The sequence below is a fragment of the Argiope bruennichi genome, chromosome 10 (genome assembly GCF_947563725.1).
Source record: "Argiope bruennichi chromosome 10, qqArgBrue1.1, whole genome shotgun sequence".
Lineage (NCBI taxonomy): Eukaryota > Metazoa > Arthropoda > Arachnida > Araneae > Araneidae > Argiope > Argiope bruennichi.
In genome coordinates this window covers 82,611,600-82,630,817 of record NC_079160.1, presented here as the reverse complement: position 1 = coordinate 82,630,817, position 19,218 = coordinate 82,611,600, and the positions used below count along the sequence as shown (strand labels likewise).

At 31.6% G+C, this 19,218-nt stretch overlaps 2 protein-coding genes across 2 annotated transcripts; both read right to left on the bottom strand.

Moving 5' to 3' along the window:
* Nucleotides 1-9,787: 9,787 nt before the first annotated feature.
* LOC129987619 (uncharacterized) lies at nt 9,788-10,741 on the bottom strand. The gene has a single exon (XM_056095580.1). It carries the CDS (start codon nt 10,739-10,741, stop codon nt 9,788-9,790), a length of 954 nt encoding a protein of 317 aa, XP_055951555.1.
* Nucleotides 10,742-10,779: 38 nt separating this feature from the next.
* On the bottom strand, nt 10,780-14,947 carry LOC129987618 (uncharacterized). The gene is made up of 3 exons (XM_056095579.1): nt 14,684-14,947; nt 11,285-13,309; nt 10,780-10,869 (listed from the first exon to the last, which is right to left on the bottom strand). The coding sequence occupies exons 1-3, from the start codon at nt 14,945-14,947 to the stop codon at nt 10,780-10,782; spliced, it is 2,379 nt and encodes a 792-aa protein (XP_055951554.1).
* Nucleotides 14,948-19,218: the final 4,271 nt, after the last annotated feature.

The window sequence follows — 19,218 nt, the reverse complement described above, 5'->3', positions numbered from 1 at the left end:
AGTCCGCCCCTTAAAAAGGGTTGTGACATGTGAGTAGCTAAGTCTTACTCTTGGCCCTAGTTGGAGTTGCTGAAAATACAAGAGACACTCCTAAGGCTAAAATCGCTAACGGATAACTGTCAGCGAGCTTGTAAAATGCCATAAGTCACAACACACACACATCTATAGCGTAGATACCTCTCAACCATATCTAAAAAGTGTCTGACCGTCTGTCGATCTTCACGCTCAGAAATATGTAAACATCATAATTCAAAAATTCATTGATTTAAATATATCAGCTTTCGTATTGTATTTTGTGTGCATTTGAGTTTCTCATGAAATTTTCGTTTCAATCGGAAATTTTTTTTCAACTTTCGGGAAAAACGATCCATCTAAAACAAAAATTCGATTTTCAGATACTATTAATCACATACTAGCGATTAATCTCCACAAAAAATGATAAAGATCTCGACAAAGATCACATGAAAAATTCAGTAAAAAAAAATCTCAACAAAAGTTAATATTTCGCAACTATTGTACATGAGTGCCATGCAAAGCGTTCCTTGTAGAAGGTGGGCGAGAAAGCTTTGTGGAAATCACACTAGCTGCTTATTTTCAGAGTCTTGTACCTAGTATTCAGAGTGCTTAGTGTTTTGTCGTATAGCGTTGAAAACCAAGTATGCATTTTGGAGACTATTTGAAATGGATTAAAATCAAAATTTCGCAAAGAACTATATTTGTTACGAAAAGTGACATAACAAATTTCATGCATCTAAAGTGTTAGTTACTGCAGTTACATGCATGCAAATGTAAATATCTACAGATGGACCAATTTAGAAGAAAATTTAATATTAATCTATACTTTTGACTGTTTACTGTTTTCTATCTAGGTCTAATTTTGTAACTAATTTTGTACTTATCGTGTTTACTTGTATTTAAACATCTGTACAGACGATTTTCTCTCAATAAATTTCATTCTAAATTTGATAGAAGCTTTTAATGAGATGTAAAATATACATTCCAAATTTCAATCGCCCAACTCAAAGCGGATTTAATAATGAAATTCAGAGACAAGCAGATATATCTCCAAAAATGTGTTTACCCGACATAGAGCCCCCTAAATGTGTAAATTCGTAAAAATCTCAATTTGAATTTTTTTACGATTAAAATGCTTCCTAATTGTATATTTAATATAAGTAAAATAATTAAATTAAACATTATTTATATGGTTTAATGTCAGAACTCGAGTTATAAAACCGAAGAAAGTATAATATAAAATAGAATCAGGATATAAAAGTCAAAGTAACAAAATGTAAAGTTAAAAACAAATGATTACTATAAACCTACAAAAAAATAAAACCATACAAAGAAATTCTTAACGTTAGGAGCAGAAGTTGCTCAATGTGCAAAAGACCCTGCATCTGAATCACTAAATATGTCTGAACAAAAATAGATTCTATTCTAAACTTAGATAGAACATGATCGATGACTGCGCAACTTTTCATTTAGATGGATTTCCAGTCAATTTTCAGCCGTTGACTGAGGAGGAACGGCGTTTTGTTTACTGATCCCAACGTTAAATAGTCTGAAGTTTCTTTTCTGATTGAAGAAAAATATAAAGTAGAATGGCGTCTAGAAGTAAAAAGTCTCAGACTGTCGGATAAATCAAAGATAAGGGAGTTTGTTGATGGCGGAAAAGAAAAAAAACTCCTCCCCTTTTGTTTAGGAAGTTTTACTTGCGGTGGTATTTAGTTCATGTTCTTTGTCTTCGTTCTCCCGTCTGGGTTGCTAAATCTATAAATTCTTTGATATATATTTTATTGGTTAGATTTCGGTTTGTTAATGCAATCTAATAAAAGCTTCCGAGCTGAAAACCTATGAACCTGGAATATATTGCCACTTTTTTACTTTCTTGTTTTCTAAATATAAAAATAGAAAAACAATTATCAATTATTTATGCCGAGATTTTGAGGAATCTTTACATTTCCGATATCCATGAGTCCGTAAATCCCATTTTTGGAATGATTTATTTCTGTCCGTTTGTTTGTTGGCTTTATGACTTAAACAGATATTGAGTTAGTAGGACCACATTTGATTCTGTTATGAAATTTATCGGGGTTCGTTTGGATAGTGGAAGTTATATGGTGTGAAGAACGCTCAATCACCTAGCGGCAGTAGAAAATAAAACAATTTACACGAAGACACACAGGACAGCACAAAGACGACAACTATATACAGCACAGAAGACGATTATCTTCAGCCGAGACGTGCAGCATACAACAGACTCTACTACAGCCAGTAGCACACAGCTTAGTTCAGCACTAGCTTCACTCCGTCACTGCTCCTCTTATCTCTGGAAGGCAAGTTCTTTACCGTCGGTTCCGACTACGACGACTCCACTGGTCCACGACCACTCTTCTCTGTCGCTTCCGACTACTCAATTCACCACTGGTTCGCCACCAACCAACAGCTGCGGCTGCTTCCTTCTATAGGTCTTAGGAGGCGGGGCTAGAAGCCTCTCAACCAATCAGGAACGTTCGAGGCGTATCTCCCTTCCTAGTGGACGGAACGGGAAAATTCTCGATGTTTCGGGTATAATCTATTTTGGCGCCAAAGTCGCCAAATTCGTTGCCAAGTCGCCAAATGGTCGCCAAGTTTGTCTCCAAGCTCTGGGACCTCCTATGGAACCAACTATGCTGGGAAGTAGCATCACAGGTTCGTAACAATACGTATACATTAATGCTGTAGATTTCCAGAAAAACATGAAAACGTATTCATATGAAATTTTGTACATTCATTTATTATCATAATTATAGACGTACATTAATTTTGGGCCAAATCTGCAAAATTGGTCATCACTTATTGGGCAAAATATTCATGTGCATATGAAAGTGATAACTCAACAAAAATAAATAGAATGGATTTGCGTGCACAGCTAAAATTATTGATTTATGTCAAAATTATATCAAATTATTTGAAAGAAAGAAGTTGAAGATACATATTTGGTTCTCTTCATTATATTATGGAACATTAAATGCGTCACTATTCATGGAAAATTAAGGAAGAGGGTCACTCTTTTTTGGGGATTGCCGTGACTGTAAGTGATCTGCTACCCCCCTTTCTGCAGGCCCCAGATCCATTGTAAGCTCAGATAATACAGAAGATAATTGTTGTTAGATTTCCTAAGCATATGAGAAAATTTAGGAGTAAACACTTTTTTTAGTTTTCTGCGTACTATAAAAACAAAGCAGAGATCAAATCAGATTTGACATTTGGAATCAAATCCATCTCGAGATTGGTAATTTATTCGTGATATTGTCAAGTTTCACCGAAAGAAACAAACACAAAAAATAAAGATTAAAAATAATTATAAATATGAAATCTAGAAAAAAAATTACTATAAGAATTTGTCAAGAAAATTTAATTATTCAAATTCCAGACAATAAGTAACTATTTAGAAAAAATATTTCTTGGGACATTTGGAACCAAATTAATCTCGAAATTGCAAATTTATATGTAATATTGTCAAATTTCATTTGAAAACGCAGTAAGAATATAGAAAATAATTATAATGATGAAGTCTTAAAAGTAATTACTATAAGAATTCGTCAAAAAAATTTAATTATTCAAATTTCAAACAATAAGCCCCAATATGAAAAAAAAGGATATTTCTTAGGTTTTTTTACTTAACGTATCAAAAGAATATTTAAGAAGACCACATAAATGCATTTTATCACTTTTTTATATTAAATAGAATAATAATATTAATTTTAAATAGAATAATAATATTAATTTTAAATAGAATAATAATAAGCAAGATGTCTATAATTAATTTACCATTATTCAGAGATGTTTACAGCCATAATTTTTCATAAGAAAAGAGTGAAACTTTTGAATAACTTAACCTAAGAATTAAGTGAGACATTCAGCAAATAACAAATCTTTCCCAAGTATGTGCACCATATCTAGGTTTGCCTTGAAAATCCTTAATTCTATTGTAAATCAATTTTTGACAAACAAGCAGCGTCTTTAACTTTCAATTCATTTGTTATTTTACTGAATATTTGAACAATGATGATGCCTATTTGAAATTTCTTCAAAGATTAAAAAATTTCGCAAAGCAACTGATGTGGAATCAGTGTATGGCTAAAGCAATTTGACAAAAAAATGGTTCTATCTCATGCCATTAAACGGCTAAATCAAAGCCATTGTAAATGACAAGTAAACTGTAAATAAATCCACCATGAATATTTGTAAATTCTATAAATGCAGCTTCATAAATAATTTGTTAATATATTAAAATCAGTCTCCATGGAAAGTAGACACACACAAGCACAAAAATGAGAAACTAAATGATGGAATGTTAAAAATAGCCGCCATTTTGAAACGGAGCATAAAAATAAAATTCCTTACACATTACCTCGTTTCTCATTACTTCTAAGTATATTTATGTTAAATCCAAGGAAATCGCTTATGATTTTGCAACAAACAGATTAGTTGGCAAACAGATAACATGAAATAAAACCCCAATCCGTTCGGCCAAAAATAAGAATTCTTTGAAATTTGAACAAACAAAAATACGATTTTATCAGCAGAAAATGGTTGCTTATAAAAATCTATAGGTGAAATCAAATATCTGTATGAATGTAAGGTTCACGCGCAATTTATCCTTATTAAATTGGAATTCTATAACATATTTTAATTTCTCTATATTGAAATGTTTAACAATCTCTTTTGTGTGATATTTAGTTTAATTGTTTTCCAACTGACTTTAACTTTCTATGCTTTTTTAATTTATTTTTTGATATTCGAACACTTAAAAAAGAAAGAAAACATTTGTTTCCCATATTTTTAAAACATTGATAATTGTATGTTTCTTATTTTTTAGTTTATATTTTTATTATTTTCTTGTTTTCTAATCTGTAATGTATTTCGTAATTCAATATCACTTTTAATACTGAACATTATATTCTGTAATTTGTATTATAATATTACTATTTCAACAAACAAATATTTTAAATCTTAACTTTATATAATCTTTTCTTAAATTTTTACTTTAGAAATACTATGAATCTACTAGAAATCAAAATCTTCAAGTTCTCTTAATGCTTTGAAAAGTCAATGTTTGAACACTAATGGAAATTTAAATGGTTATAAGGTTTAGAAATTTCAGGTTTTTCATTGCCATCTGGGGCATATAATTGTATTGTAATACATTTTAGAAGGCTGTGCATGGGAAAATTAGTAAATATCGATTTCAAAATTCTATTTTTCGAAGCAGAAAACTTTCAACATAATAGAAATCAAATCAGATAAAAGAAATCGTAAAATTAAAAAAGTCTGCATTTTGCAGTATTGAAGTTCTTATATTTTACAATACTTTAAAGTGTATATCTATGTTGTAGGGACAAAAAAATCAAAATAATTTATTATATAAATAAAGTATAACAATTTATAATATTCTTAATAATAAATAATAATTTGGGTTTGGAATGGAAAATAATAAATAATAACTTGGATTTCGAATGAAAATTTCATTTTATACATTTGTCAAAGCAATAGAATTATTTTAATCTTAATATTTGATTGGTTTTTGAGTTTCGAATAAGAAATTCTAAGAATCTTTCATTTTTGAAATTTTTTTTGTATCAAAATTTTCTTTTTAAGCCCTTATTTTACCTTCAACTTTTAAATAATTTCTTCAAAAAGACATTTCTTGAATACAACAAAAGCTTGTCACTTAAAAAAAATTCTAGGTAATCTATCATGTTTCCCTAAAATCAGGAAACTTCGAAACAGTGTATTTAATTGGAAATATTTATTTTCCCCCATTGTATTCATTTTTTTCCCTAACTTCTAAAATGAATTATTCATTAGGAGTCTAGACAGTCTTACAAGACACATAAATCCAAAGAACGATTACCAAAAAAGCGATTAACTTAGTCTCAGTGCAAATGCAATGTCTCCATAAAATTCATGTACAGTGCCAAATAATTGTTACTTTTGAAAGCGTTATTTGATAGATGGACTTTTTTAGAATGATGAGAGAGTCGATCGCCTGAAAGCATTGTGTTTAGAAATTTAATTTAAATGGGCTTATTTTAGAGAATCAGCATTCATTCATGGTGGACTACAGGAGAAAATCAATAAAAAAAATTTTATTGCGTACTTTCTAGTTAAAATCTATAGTCTCAAATCGATAAACTTAACAGCTCAAAAATTGTTTGAAACTTTATTTTATGTCTTACTCTAAAGATTCAGGACAAATTTCTAAATAAGAAATTTGAAAGCTACTTCCAGTTGAAATGTTGCTTTAAATTTAGGAAAAATTAAGTTACGTTGTTTCGGTCAATAAAAATGATGATGGAAAATCTCTAAAGAGAATTTTTATAAAATCCAGCAGTATTATTAATCATATTTAGTTAAATATGCCTTTATATCCTAACACACTGTTAAACTGGGGGGAGTGGTCTCCAAAAAACTTTCTCGCAATATGTCTAATGAAAGTGTTATTCCATAAAATGCCTTGCAAGGCATTGGCGTACAATAGTTGCGAAATTTTAACCTTTGGCGTGAAGTTAGTAATTTAATTGAATCTATTGTGTTATTCTTGTCGAGTTTTATCGGTATTGATTCTTAGAATGCGATTAAAAGTTTAAAAAATGGAATTTCTGTTTTAGACATGTTTTTCTCGGCCGATTGGAACAAAAAATTTTGACTCAAAACAGTACTTATAGTCACAAACTCCCATACCATGTTTGATATATTTAAGCAATTGCGTTTTTGAATGATCGCGATTACATGCATGCGAAAGTACAGACCGACAGACGGTCAACACCTTTTGGATTTGGCTCAAGATTTGTCAGATATCTACACTGAAAAAAATCTTTGTTCCAAATTTTATCTATCTAGCCTTATTCGTTTTGTAATTAGCGTGTTAACTTATATTCGAACAGCCGGACTTCCTTACAGAACTTCTGGTGTAAAGTCCATATATTAAACATTTTTCTACGTTTTACAGGCAAAAAAAAGGCAAGGGTATATATATATATATATATATATATATATATATATATATATATATAAGTTTAGAATATATTGTCTACTTTTTCTTTATTTCAAATCTCAAAGATAATTTCAGTTTAGTGACACATCAGTCTTTCCTAGCTAAAAAAATATTTTAGCTTATCAGCCATGATGCCATTCTAAATTAAGTAATAATAAGTAATAAAATATTTCTGTCTGTCATAACATGATAACGAAATATTGGTTAGGTTTGTAATATGAATTATAATAATGCACATATTCTAATTTTTAAACCAAAATTGTGATGTTTGCTGGTCACACCAAAAGTGATTTGAAAACACTGATTATATGTTATGTTTACTTATTAGATATATTCTCCAAAGTTTTTTCATAATTCATAATTTCTGAAAAGATTTCTTCATAAAACCGATTGAATTTTATTTCTAAACTTGTTCATTGGGAAGTTATATAGATTTGTATAATTGTATAATGCATGTTTCAGTGTCATTTTGCGTCTTTAAATGTAATTTACTCAAATTCTAAATTTTGGCAGAATTTTCTTGACGAAAGCATTACAAATTAAAATCTAATGCACACCCTTTGTTCACTTTTGATATAATAATTTCTCAATATGTTCTGCAGTTGCTGAATTAGAGAATTAATAATCCTTTCATTTGAAAGTGTTCTATAGCGAAAAAAAGTGAAAGTTTCATATTATATTTCAGAACCCTAATGTTTAAATATTGGATAGAAATAGGGCTCCATTTTTATTTCACGAATTAGGAAATATATTCATTTATTAGCAAAATTTTGAACAAATATTCTGATAAATTATTAAACTCGAAGGTTTTTGCCTTATAACTATTTCCAGTAAAAAAAAAATCCAGTTTTTTTTTTTTTTTTTTTTTGACATTTAACAGACATTTTTTGGTTTCATTGATGTTTTTCCAATCTATTTTATGCTTTTATTAAAAATATAGATTATTTATATATAAAATTACACTCTTTCTTTAAGTATCAAATCACAACAATTTTCATTTTTGACTCATTAAATCTTTTAAAAACTTATTTATTATTTAAACTTATATATTTTTAATCATCATTTTACTACTCGTTGGCAAATGATTCTCAGTTTGGAAAAAATAATTTCAATATAAATTTAAAATATTGTTTATGTTTTTTGTAATGCTGATTTGAAACACCCCGAGTCAAAGACACACATTTTAAAAATTATATTTTCTGTTTGTAAACGCAATAACTCCAAACTGTTTTCAGCTAGGAGAGTGAAATTTGGTACATGATCTTCACATCACTTTTTTATATTTCTATCCTATTTTAAACGATATTTATTCTCAATAATCTTTCTGTCTCGCCATCCGAAAAGAAGTGGATACAAAAGAAGAACAATTACAAAATATAAATAGCTAGATGGTATACAATTTAGTTTTATGTTTTTAGTATCTAAAATATCAATACGTATTCCATTTTTAAGCAAATATTTCAAGGGATTGGCTGTATGACATTCGTATTTCCGGATGCATCTAAACCTAAAAATTCGACAATGCAGTGACTTTGATAAATGAAATTCAGTACACAATTTTAAAATTTAAGTATAAATTTAGATTAAAATTTTAACCAAATTTGTTAAAGGGTTGACCTTCTCTCAGTCTGGACTTTCGCGTCCATGTAAAACCGGTAACTCGAAAATAAACTGCCAAATATATGTTATTTCTTGTTGCTGTTTCTTATGGCATTTGCCATTGACAAGGCCGCTGTTCGAAGACAGCGATTTTAAGCCGGAGGGAGAGCGTCACTTATCTTTATAGTAGCACCAACTAGGGCCAAGAGTACGACTTAGCTACTCACGCATCACTCATTCGCTTGCATAACCCCTTTTTACAGGGGGGCACATTCACACACCTCACAGATAGAACAACGGAAGAACAACCATGTCCAAACCAGAACTCGAACTCGGGACGCCCAGATCACGGGGAAGACGCACTACGCCTATGCAAGGACGCCGGTGCCAAATATATAAAATTTAGTATATAATTTTCTCCCTAAAGGTTTAGTTCCGTGCCAAATTTTGGTTTCAATCAATCAAAAAACGGTGTGCAAAATGCATATTAATTTTTATCCTCGTTATATTACTAAACACAAACCGCTCCTATGCGAACTCAGAAATTAAATATTTGTGCATTCACGGTGTTTACGGCCTTGCCTAAATTTTATAATTTTATCACGTACATAATTTTCGTGTTTGCACTTCATATACTATTTGGTACGAATTTACCATAAGTTAAGCTGGTTCATTCAATTTTTTAATAAGTGGACTGTATTCTTTTAAAAATCAAACGACAATTTGAAAGCCAACTTTTTATTTCATCGAGGTGCAACGACCCCGCAACGAACTCCTCAGTACGAAACTGTTTTTCAAACTGACCCCATGTCAGCAGGGTTACAATAATTTTATCGCTGAAGCCAAGTCAGCGTAGGTTTGCTACATTCCTTACAAAATGCGCCAACAAGGCGGTAACATTCCGCCCCGCGTTGCGTGTTTATGCAACACAAGTTACAATTCAGGATTCAAAGTTATAATCCACAATATACAACAATTTTTTTTTTCTTCGATTTCAAACATGAAAATATATATAACAAAAAAAGACATAGAAATATAAATAAGTATAAAGCATGAATGTACAATTAAATATGTAAAAATAGAAAATAAACATTTGAATATGTACAGAATAATATACAGTTTTTTTATGTACAAATTAGAAAATCAAGTCTGAATGGGTAGGAGGCAAATTTTAGATATTGGTCTTTTAAAATGACCATTTTTAGTTTTGACAATTACAACACGAATTGTGCCGTCCTGTCCGGGAATAACTTGGCTTATTCTTCCAAGACACCATTTAAAAGGTGGAAGGTTATCCTCCTTTAGTATAACCATATCATTTTCCTTAATATTATTTTTTGAAAATCGCCATTTTTTTCGGTCTTGCAAATGATTTAGATAGTCAATCGACCAGCGTTTCCAGATTTGTTCTACTATTTTTGTCAGTCTTTGCCAACGGGTTAATTTACTGTCTAGTTCATTTATTACTGAAGGCTCTGGGATAGAATTTATGGGCCTGCCTATTAAAAAATGGCCTGGAGTTAATGGTTCTAAATCCGAAGCATCGGAAGATAAAGGTGAGATAGGTCTTGAGTTTAGGATGCCTTCTATTTGAGTAATAACAGTTAAAAACTCCTCATAAAATAATTTTGCATCAGCAACAGTTCTTTTTAGATGATGCTTGAAGGACTTAACTCCAGACTCCCAGAGTCCTCCGAAATTAGGGGCCCGAGGGGGAAGAAATTTCCAGGAGATATTTTCCATTGCCAAAAACCTTGATAAATTTTCATCAGGAAAATTAACAAGTGAAGCGAGTTTTTTCAATTCTTTGTTGGCTCCTATAAAGGTTTTACTATTATCACTAAATAAAGTTGAGCATTTCCCTCGACGTGAGAAGAATCTTTTCAAGCAAGCAATAAATGCTTGTGATGTCAAGTCAAAAACTATTTCAAGATGTATAGCCTTAGTAACTAGGCAAACGAAAATAGCTACATACACCTTATGTAAATTACCCTTTCTTTGATTTTTGTACCTTATGAAAAATGGACCGCAAAAGTCTACACCTGTGTTAGAAAATACAGGGTTGGGATTTACTCGCTCTGGAGATAAATTCCCCATTAATTGGTCTAAGGGAGTAGGTTTGCACCTAAAACAAGTTATACAGTTGTGCACAACCTTTCTTGCGATATTTTTGCCTCCAATGGGCCAAAATTCTTGCCGAACAAAATGTAATAGTGATTGAGGTCCTGCGTAAAAGTTCCTTAAGTGATAATACTGGAAAATTAGAGTGGTAATTTTGTGCTTTTTAGGCAGTATTATCTGATGTTTATGATTATAACTAACATCTGCATGAACCAATCTACCACCTACTCTTAACAAATTGTCTGCATCTAAAAAAGCATTTAAATGACTTATAGGACCCTTCTTCAAAGTTACTCTGTTTTTTAGGGCCTTTATCTCTTTATAAAATTCACTTACCTGAATAATCTCCATTAATTTCCTTTTTGCTCTTTCCAATCCACTATTTGTGATTGGACCGGTAATTTTTGTTTTATTCTTAATATTGAATAAAAACCTGCAAATAAAACTAAATACACGATTTAATTTTACATAGTCATTACTTATGGCTAAAAAATCCTCAAGAAATGAAATATTATTTACAGAAGATAAACTAATGTTTGACTGTGATTTCAGTTCAGTCAGATATTGTTCATCTGAAATTGCAGACTCATCAAGTTCAACACTAGAATAATTTTTAGAATCCAGTAAATAGTCAGGACCACGCCACCATAAGTCGTTGGTTAAGAGTTCATGAGGGTTCAAACCTCTAGATATTACATCAGCAGGATTCAGTTGGGAAGAAATATGTTTCCACTGGAAGTTTTCTGTGAGAGTTTGTATCTTTGATACTCGAGTAGCGACAAAAGTTTTTAGTTTATATGGAGGTGTCTTTATCCAGGCAAGTGCAATTGTTGAATCGGTGTAACAGATTGTTTCACTGATTAGCATCTGAAGAGAAGGACGAATTCCTTCTATCAACTGCGACAGAAGGAGACACGCTGACAACTCCAAACGAGGGATCGAAATGACTTTAATGGGAGCAACTCTTGATTTACTGGCAATAAGTTTATTAACAGCTGTGCCATCTTCCATAATAGATTTCATGTAAACTACCGCTCCGAAAGCAGCTTCAGAAGCATCAGCATAACCTACTATAACAGTTCTTTCATAAGATTCTGTCAAGATATGTCTAGGAACTTTGAGATTTTCAATTACTTTCAAAGATGTCACAAAATTCGACCATTCTGGCTGAATTGACTGAGGGAGAGTATCTTCCCAGTTCAATTGTTGGATCCATAATTTTTGCATGAAAATTTTGGCCTTTGTGATAACAGGACCAACGAGACCTAATGGATCATACAAACGAGCGATAACTGACAACACGTCTCTTTTAGTGTAGAAAAGCTTGATCTTTAAGTTTACCTTAAAGAGAAAATAATCTTCTTTTGGTTGCCAATTCAGACCCAAAGCTTTTATTGAAGAATGTCGATCAACGAGAAAATATTGTTGGTTAGTTTCCTCAGAGCTATTATTTATGAGTTCAGTGGAATTTGAAGTCCATTTATGAAGCTCCATGCCACAAGTTTGCAGCATTTGTATCAACTGCCTTTGTAATTCCTGGGCTGCTTCTAAAGTAGTAGCACCCGAGACGAAATCGTCCATATACACATCTGTTAGTGTAACTTGTGAAGCTAACGGAAATTTTTTCGCTTCATCCAAAGCGAGTTGCTTCAAACAACGAATGGCCAAAAATGGAGCCGATTTTGTGCCGTAAGTGACAGTGTTAAGGTGATAAGTAGTTGGAGACTCATTCATATTATCCTTCCATAATATTTTTAGCAGATTTCTCTGTGATTCATCAATTAATATTTGACGGTACATCTTCTTAATATCTGCCGTAAATGCGTATTTATAAGTCCTAAATCTAGTCATTATTTCAAAAATATTTTCTTTCACTGCACCGGCAAGAAGCAAATCATTTAAACTTTGTCCCGATGTACTAGGGGCACTGGCATTAAATACAACCCTTAATTTTGTGGTTGAGTTTTCAGGTTTATAAACTCCATGATGCGGCAAATAATAAGATCCTTCACAAAGGTCATTATTCACTTTTTCCATATGACCCAAACTTTCATATTCTGCAATAAATTCCTTATATAAATTTTTCATCATGGGATTCTTATGCAATCGCTTAACTGTTTGGTTAAGTCTAACGTTGGCTAAGGCTTTAGAATCACCCAAAAAACCTTCTTTCATCGGCATTTTAACTACGAATCGACCATCCTTATTTCTGGTGTGGGTTTCTTTAAAATGAGCCTCGCAAAACTCTTCTTCACTACTAAGAATAGTATTTTCTTCACTAATATTTTCCACTAACCAGAATTTTTTGATTACTTTTTCTATATTTTCATTTCGAGAAACTAAAGTACATAAATTAGTAGATGGCTCCTGATTGTTTGTATTTACATAGCCACCAGCGACATAACCAAATACAGTATTTTGAAATATTAATGAATTTAGAGATGAACGTATTTGTTCACCCTTAACAATTTCAAAGAAGGTTTCAGCACCCAAAAGGGCATCGATTTTGGAACTCCGTGTAAATTCCGGATCACCAAGCATAACCTGTGGAATTTCTAAATTCTCTAAATTAACATTTGTTGCCGGAACCATATCCGTAATTTTATCTATTACAAAAAAGGTTTGTGATAAACAGAAAGACCCATTAGAATTGGCGATATTAGCAACAGCCTCGTATTCAATCGAAGTAGAAATTCCTCCCAATCCAGAAACCGATGTATTTATTTTTTGTTTTCGCAAATTCGCATTGTCAGCAAACTGCTTTGTTACAAAATTTGCCTGAGAAGCACTATCTAGTATTACTCTAGCCCTCGAGAAGTGGCCATAAATATTTTGAATAAGTACTATTGCAGTTGGAAGTAGAACGCTTTTATTTTTTATAAGTAAGCAGGCAGAGGAAGTACGCTGTGAATCGGCCAAGGTCACATCTTTGGGGGAGAAATCAGTCCTCGGCTCCGAAGGAATTGCTTCGGAATGAGTAACATTTTCTCCTTCGCTCGAAGGTTTGCAATGTCTGTGCAAGAGATAATTATGATTACCATTGCAGCTGTTACACAAGTACTTAGATTGGCGACAAAAGGCTAATTTGTGCCCTGGTTTTAAGCACAACACACACAGAGAGAGTTTCTTAACCATATTAAAACGTTCCACAGCATTTAAATCAAGAAAACCTTTGCATTTATAGATAGGATGATTTGCTGGTAGACGACAAACAGGACACTTTGATGAAGTGTCATTTACCTTTGTTACTAAAGTACGTGGTTTAGAACTTTGGGAAATAAATTTCGATTTTGGTGGTTGAACGATATTACTTTGCAAATTTTCTAAAATTTGACATCTTTTTTCAATAAATTTTATGAAGGTTTCCCCATCAGTTAGCTCATTTGACGTCAAAGTCATTTCAAATTGTTTACGCGATTCTTTATCCAATTTCTGCATAATAATATTAATCAACATAGCTTCACTTAGTTTATCCAAATCTAAATCCAATAATTTTAGAGCTCTTAAATGTTTATGTAATTGATCAACTAATGATCTTAAATCTTTGGCACTTTCATTGTGCAACTTTTCAATCGAAAATATTTCATTAATGTGAGTATTAACAATAAGTCTTTTATTATCAAATCTGTCTTCCAAAGCTTTCAATAAGGAATGAAATGTATCGTCATTCGATATCATCCGAGCCGCACTTCCAACTAAGCATGATTGTAAATAATAAAGCTTTTGCGACTCTGAAAGCTGTTTGTTAGAAGAAATTAACGAATCAAATTGAGCTTTAAAAATGTTCCATTCCTCAAAATTACCCGAAAATTTTGGTAATGGGATTTCTGGCAGCTTGATATTAACATCATTAGATTTATTAATTTTTGCATTCCCATTTTCATGCATGCAATTATTAAAAAGTTTTTTCAAGCTTACCTCCAATTTTAGGAGATCCGAGTCGATATCCTCGAAGCTATTTTCAATTTCCACTAAATCTTCATCTCTTTTCACAACTTTGTAGTAGTCTTGTCTTAAAGGTTCAAACTGTTGATTTAATTTACGCTCTTTATCCAACTTGACTTCAATTTCTTCTATTTCAACATCCTCTAACTGCTGATCCTTTATTGACGCTAATAGTCTAGTTATTTGCGCCTTGATTCCACCACGAGTCCTATTTAACGAAGTAATGTCTTTCTCCATTATTATTTACTATTCAAATCGAAATTTAATTAAAATTCAAACTCCGGCTCGACGGACCAAAATTTTATGGTACGAATTTACCATAAGTTAAGCTGGTTCATTCAATTTTTTTTAATAAGTGGGCTGTATTCTTTTAAAAATCAAACGACAATTTGAAAGCCAACTTTTTATTTCATCGAGGTGCAACGACCCCGCAACGAACTCCTCAGTACGAAACTGTTTTTCAAACTGACCCCATGTCAGCAGGGTTACAATAATTTTATCGCTGAAGCCAAGTCAGCGTAGGTTTGCTACATTCCTTACAAAATGCGCCAACAAGGCGGTAACACTATTGAATCCTATTAATTATATTTATAGAATTAATTTTGACACAATAATGTTTTAAACAAAAACGTTTTTACATTTCTAAGATCAAAACTAATCTACTGCTTGTTTCAGGATCCTGAAACTAGTACTTTTCGATGATTATACTTCGCTAAGGGATAGCATGTTGAAAGAGGAAGAGGAGCAGCTATTGCGATTCCTAATTCCGCAACTAATCTGAATTTACCCTTTTGCTAAATGCCAAAATCCCCTTTCTTCCTTTTCTCTTTTTGGACTAATTAAACGTATCTTGACGCATGCACAAAAGAGCATAGGGTTCTCTATTCCGAAAAAAATTATTATTTTTACTAAATTTTTCGATTATATTAGGTTTTTCGGTTTACTTGGTGTTATTTTTTTTTTCTAAATAGGATTAATCGAAGCCATACACAGCATAAAAATGTATATTCTATAATTTTTCAGTGTGGCATTGATTGTTTCATACAGCATAAAATACAATCTTTTATATCGCCTTTTGTATTGGAAATACAGGGCGTCGCACAAGGTATGCAGCGTCTAATTTTTACAGATTCGGATCGAACACGTCATGTATTTTGATGTATAGCATGCGGGTTCCCCGAATATAGCGTCATAGTCTGATTAAGGTGTGAAGCGTGTGTCATGAAATACATGGTCTAGTCTAGGAAGTCTAAGTCTAGTCATAGTCCAATTACATGAAGAATGTTAGTTACGAATCAGATACATACGACGATTGCACATCATGGAAGCTTCCCTAAGTGATTATGGAAATTTGTGGCAATCAGTGATAGGAAAGTCGCATCAGTAAGTGAATATCAAATTCTTATGCGGCTCTGTTCCCTTACAAAATTCAAATCAATCACCATTGATCAATGTGGATGGTTTAAGGAGATTTGATTTTGCAGGAACGATGATTAATCAGGTTGAATGTGGCGAAATTGATTTTAATCGGATCTGGTTCAGTGACGAGGCGCATTTCCACTTCCACGGATATGGTTAACAAACAAATCAGGAGGTTTGGGGCCACTGAAAATCTTGATCATGCAATAGTTCGGCCACTACACCCACTTAAACTCACAGTTTGATGTGCGTTATCTGCTGAAGAAGTCATTGGTCCAGTTTTTTTTTATCGAAAATGTCACCAGTGAAACTTATTTTGACGTCTTGAATAATGGTCTCATCCCATTCTTGCATGGCGTAAACAAGATAAGCGATATTGATTTGTGTAAGTAGGTGCTGGACCTCACCGTACTCAGCAAAACTTCTATCTCTTAGCGAAACATTTTCACGATAGACTGATCGGGTTGAATTGCGTTATGAGAACAGACAATGGTATAGAGTGGCTATCTTATTCGCCGGATCTTAACCGTTGCGAATTTTTGAAGGAGAAATCTGAAAGATACAGTGTATCTCACACAGACCTCAACATTGGACGGCTTGAGAGCTGCAATTAAAACCGAGGGCAAGGAAATTGGGACAGCTGTTTTGCAAAAAACAGTTGCGAACTTTTACTCCAGACTTCATCATGTCATTTGTTCGAACTGCCAGCATTTCAAAAATCTATTGTATTGAAAGTTCTCAATAAACATTGATTTTCACTTAGTTATTTTTTTTCCACATTTCTTGAAGTTTTCATGCCCCAAGCTTCACACCTTAATTAGACTATGAAGCTATATTCGGGGAACCCCCATGCTATACATCAAAATACTCGTCTTGACGTGTTCGATCCGAATCTGTAAGTATTAATGGCTGCATATCTTATGAAGACACCCTGTACATGCCTAACGATTTAGACTAGCTGATTTAGACGATAAGTGCTGGAACACAATTAGAATATTAAATACGCTTACACATAGAGTAATTAAAATTTTCATGTATTCAAGCTTGTTATTGACTCTATATCAAATAAATACCTATTACCATTTCCTAAGTAATTTAATTAGAATCTTTCTAGAATTGAACTTCAATAATCAAATAATTAAATGTTTCTCACAATCTTTTTGCCAAGCAAAATTTTGCTCTTTTTAAAAATAAAAGCATACTGTTTGAGAGTTGAAATTTTTAATATTTTACTAAAAGTGCGTCATTCTAAGCACATAAGCAATTTTAAATATTTATAAAAAAACATTTTTATGAATAATTAAAATACACTGACTTTTCCTACATCTATTACTATCTGTTGCTCGGAATTTTCCTGTTGCATCCATTGTTTAAATAATACATGTGGACATCACTGCATTCAGATTTACGAAAATACGTTTTTTTCCTCATTCATCTCTTAAAGCAAAAGTTCATTAATTATAATGTATCATTGATTCAAATATGGCATTGCTGTGTTGTTATGGTAACAGAAGCGGATCGTTTGCTAGAATATAGTGGAAATCAAACAAGCCACAAACAAATGATTTCTTTCATTAAAAAATTTGCCGGAAATAAAAGAATTTTTTTTTTATCAGATGCGTATATTTTTATTTCCTAGTAACGAGCTATTAGTTAAGTTTAATTTTTCTTCTCAAAGTCTGAGGAAAAATAATGAAGTATGCTTACGGAAATTTTTTGAAACAAAAAAGATTCTAATAAGTTCGTTCTTAAAATTGTTATTCCAGTATGAAGGATAAAATACCAAATATTGATTCTTCATTTCTTTTCAAATGTAAAATGCAATGCAAAGAAAAAGAAATGTAATCGATAAAAAATTGAATCTGAAGAACTTGATGAGATTCTACGTTTTAGTCTTCCTAGAGTTCTAGAAAACCATATTGGAGCTTCGTCTATAGTCTAGTATCAAGATAATTTTATGATAATTTAAAAAAAAAATTTGGTACCTCATTACTATTATACTGTACTCACTGTAGATTTCTATGAAATGTTAGGTAATATATGATATCAGGTCAAACCTGTGGGTAGTTTTCGATGAGGATTTAAATTGTGGTACACAAGCAAAACTTATACAAAGAAGTATATCTAAACGGTGAAAATATGTTTGCAATTTTCTTTTTCTTACATTATTTTCTATCTTATTATAAATTACCTTTCTCTATTACTAGTTCAGGCTTTGATCTTCAAGTTTATATTTTTGTCTAGTTGTCAAATAGCGTTATATGGAAATGCGAGCAAAAATAATAATTTTCGGGTAGCCTTTGCAATTATACACTACTTTTTAGACTTATTAACCAGCCGTATTTCATTTTCGCAAAAATGGAATTTTGCAATTAAATTTTCCAAATTTTCTGATGTGCTATGTATTTTTATGTATTTGTAAACAATGCACGATTATAATACTTTTACGATTAAATTATCTGTCAATCATTTAATTTAATTAATTTTTGATTTCATAAGAATGACACCATCTCATACTGAGTTTCAGAAAAGAAATAAAATTCATAATATTAATATCACTGCATTATAAATCAGAACTGAAAAAAAAAACTAAAAAGTTTTTTAAAAATATATTTTTTTTTATAGTAAAATCACTGAAATCGAAAATTTCTGTCCATTTGCTCTTGCGTCATGTGTAGAAAAACGTGTCATTTTAAAACTTCTATCCTGTACGAATTTTCGCTGCCATTTAAAATAAAAATAAATGATAAATTTCAAAAGTATCTTCCTTTTGGCTTAGTTAAAAAGTTTAAGTATTTTTCCCAAATTGCTCAAGTTTTACACAGTGTTATTTTTCCTCTTTATAGCTACAAATTCTAAAAAGTTTATTTTTCTTATATCATAAATTATTAATCATTATGTTAATTTCAGTTGCGATTACAAAATATTATTTTATTATTCGTAGTATTAGTTGTACATTTATATATTTATATTCATCAATCAGATACAATCCTGAAATGTGTTGCAATTTTCACCTTCAATAATTGTTTGCACCTTAGATCCTGTACGAATTTGCAACTTTGCACCAAAGGTAGAAGGAAATTTTTAAG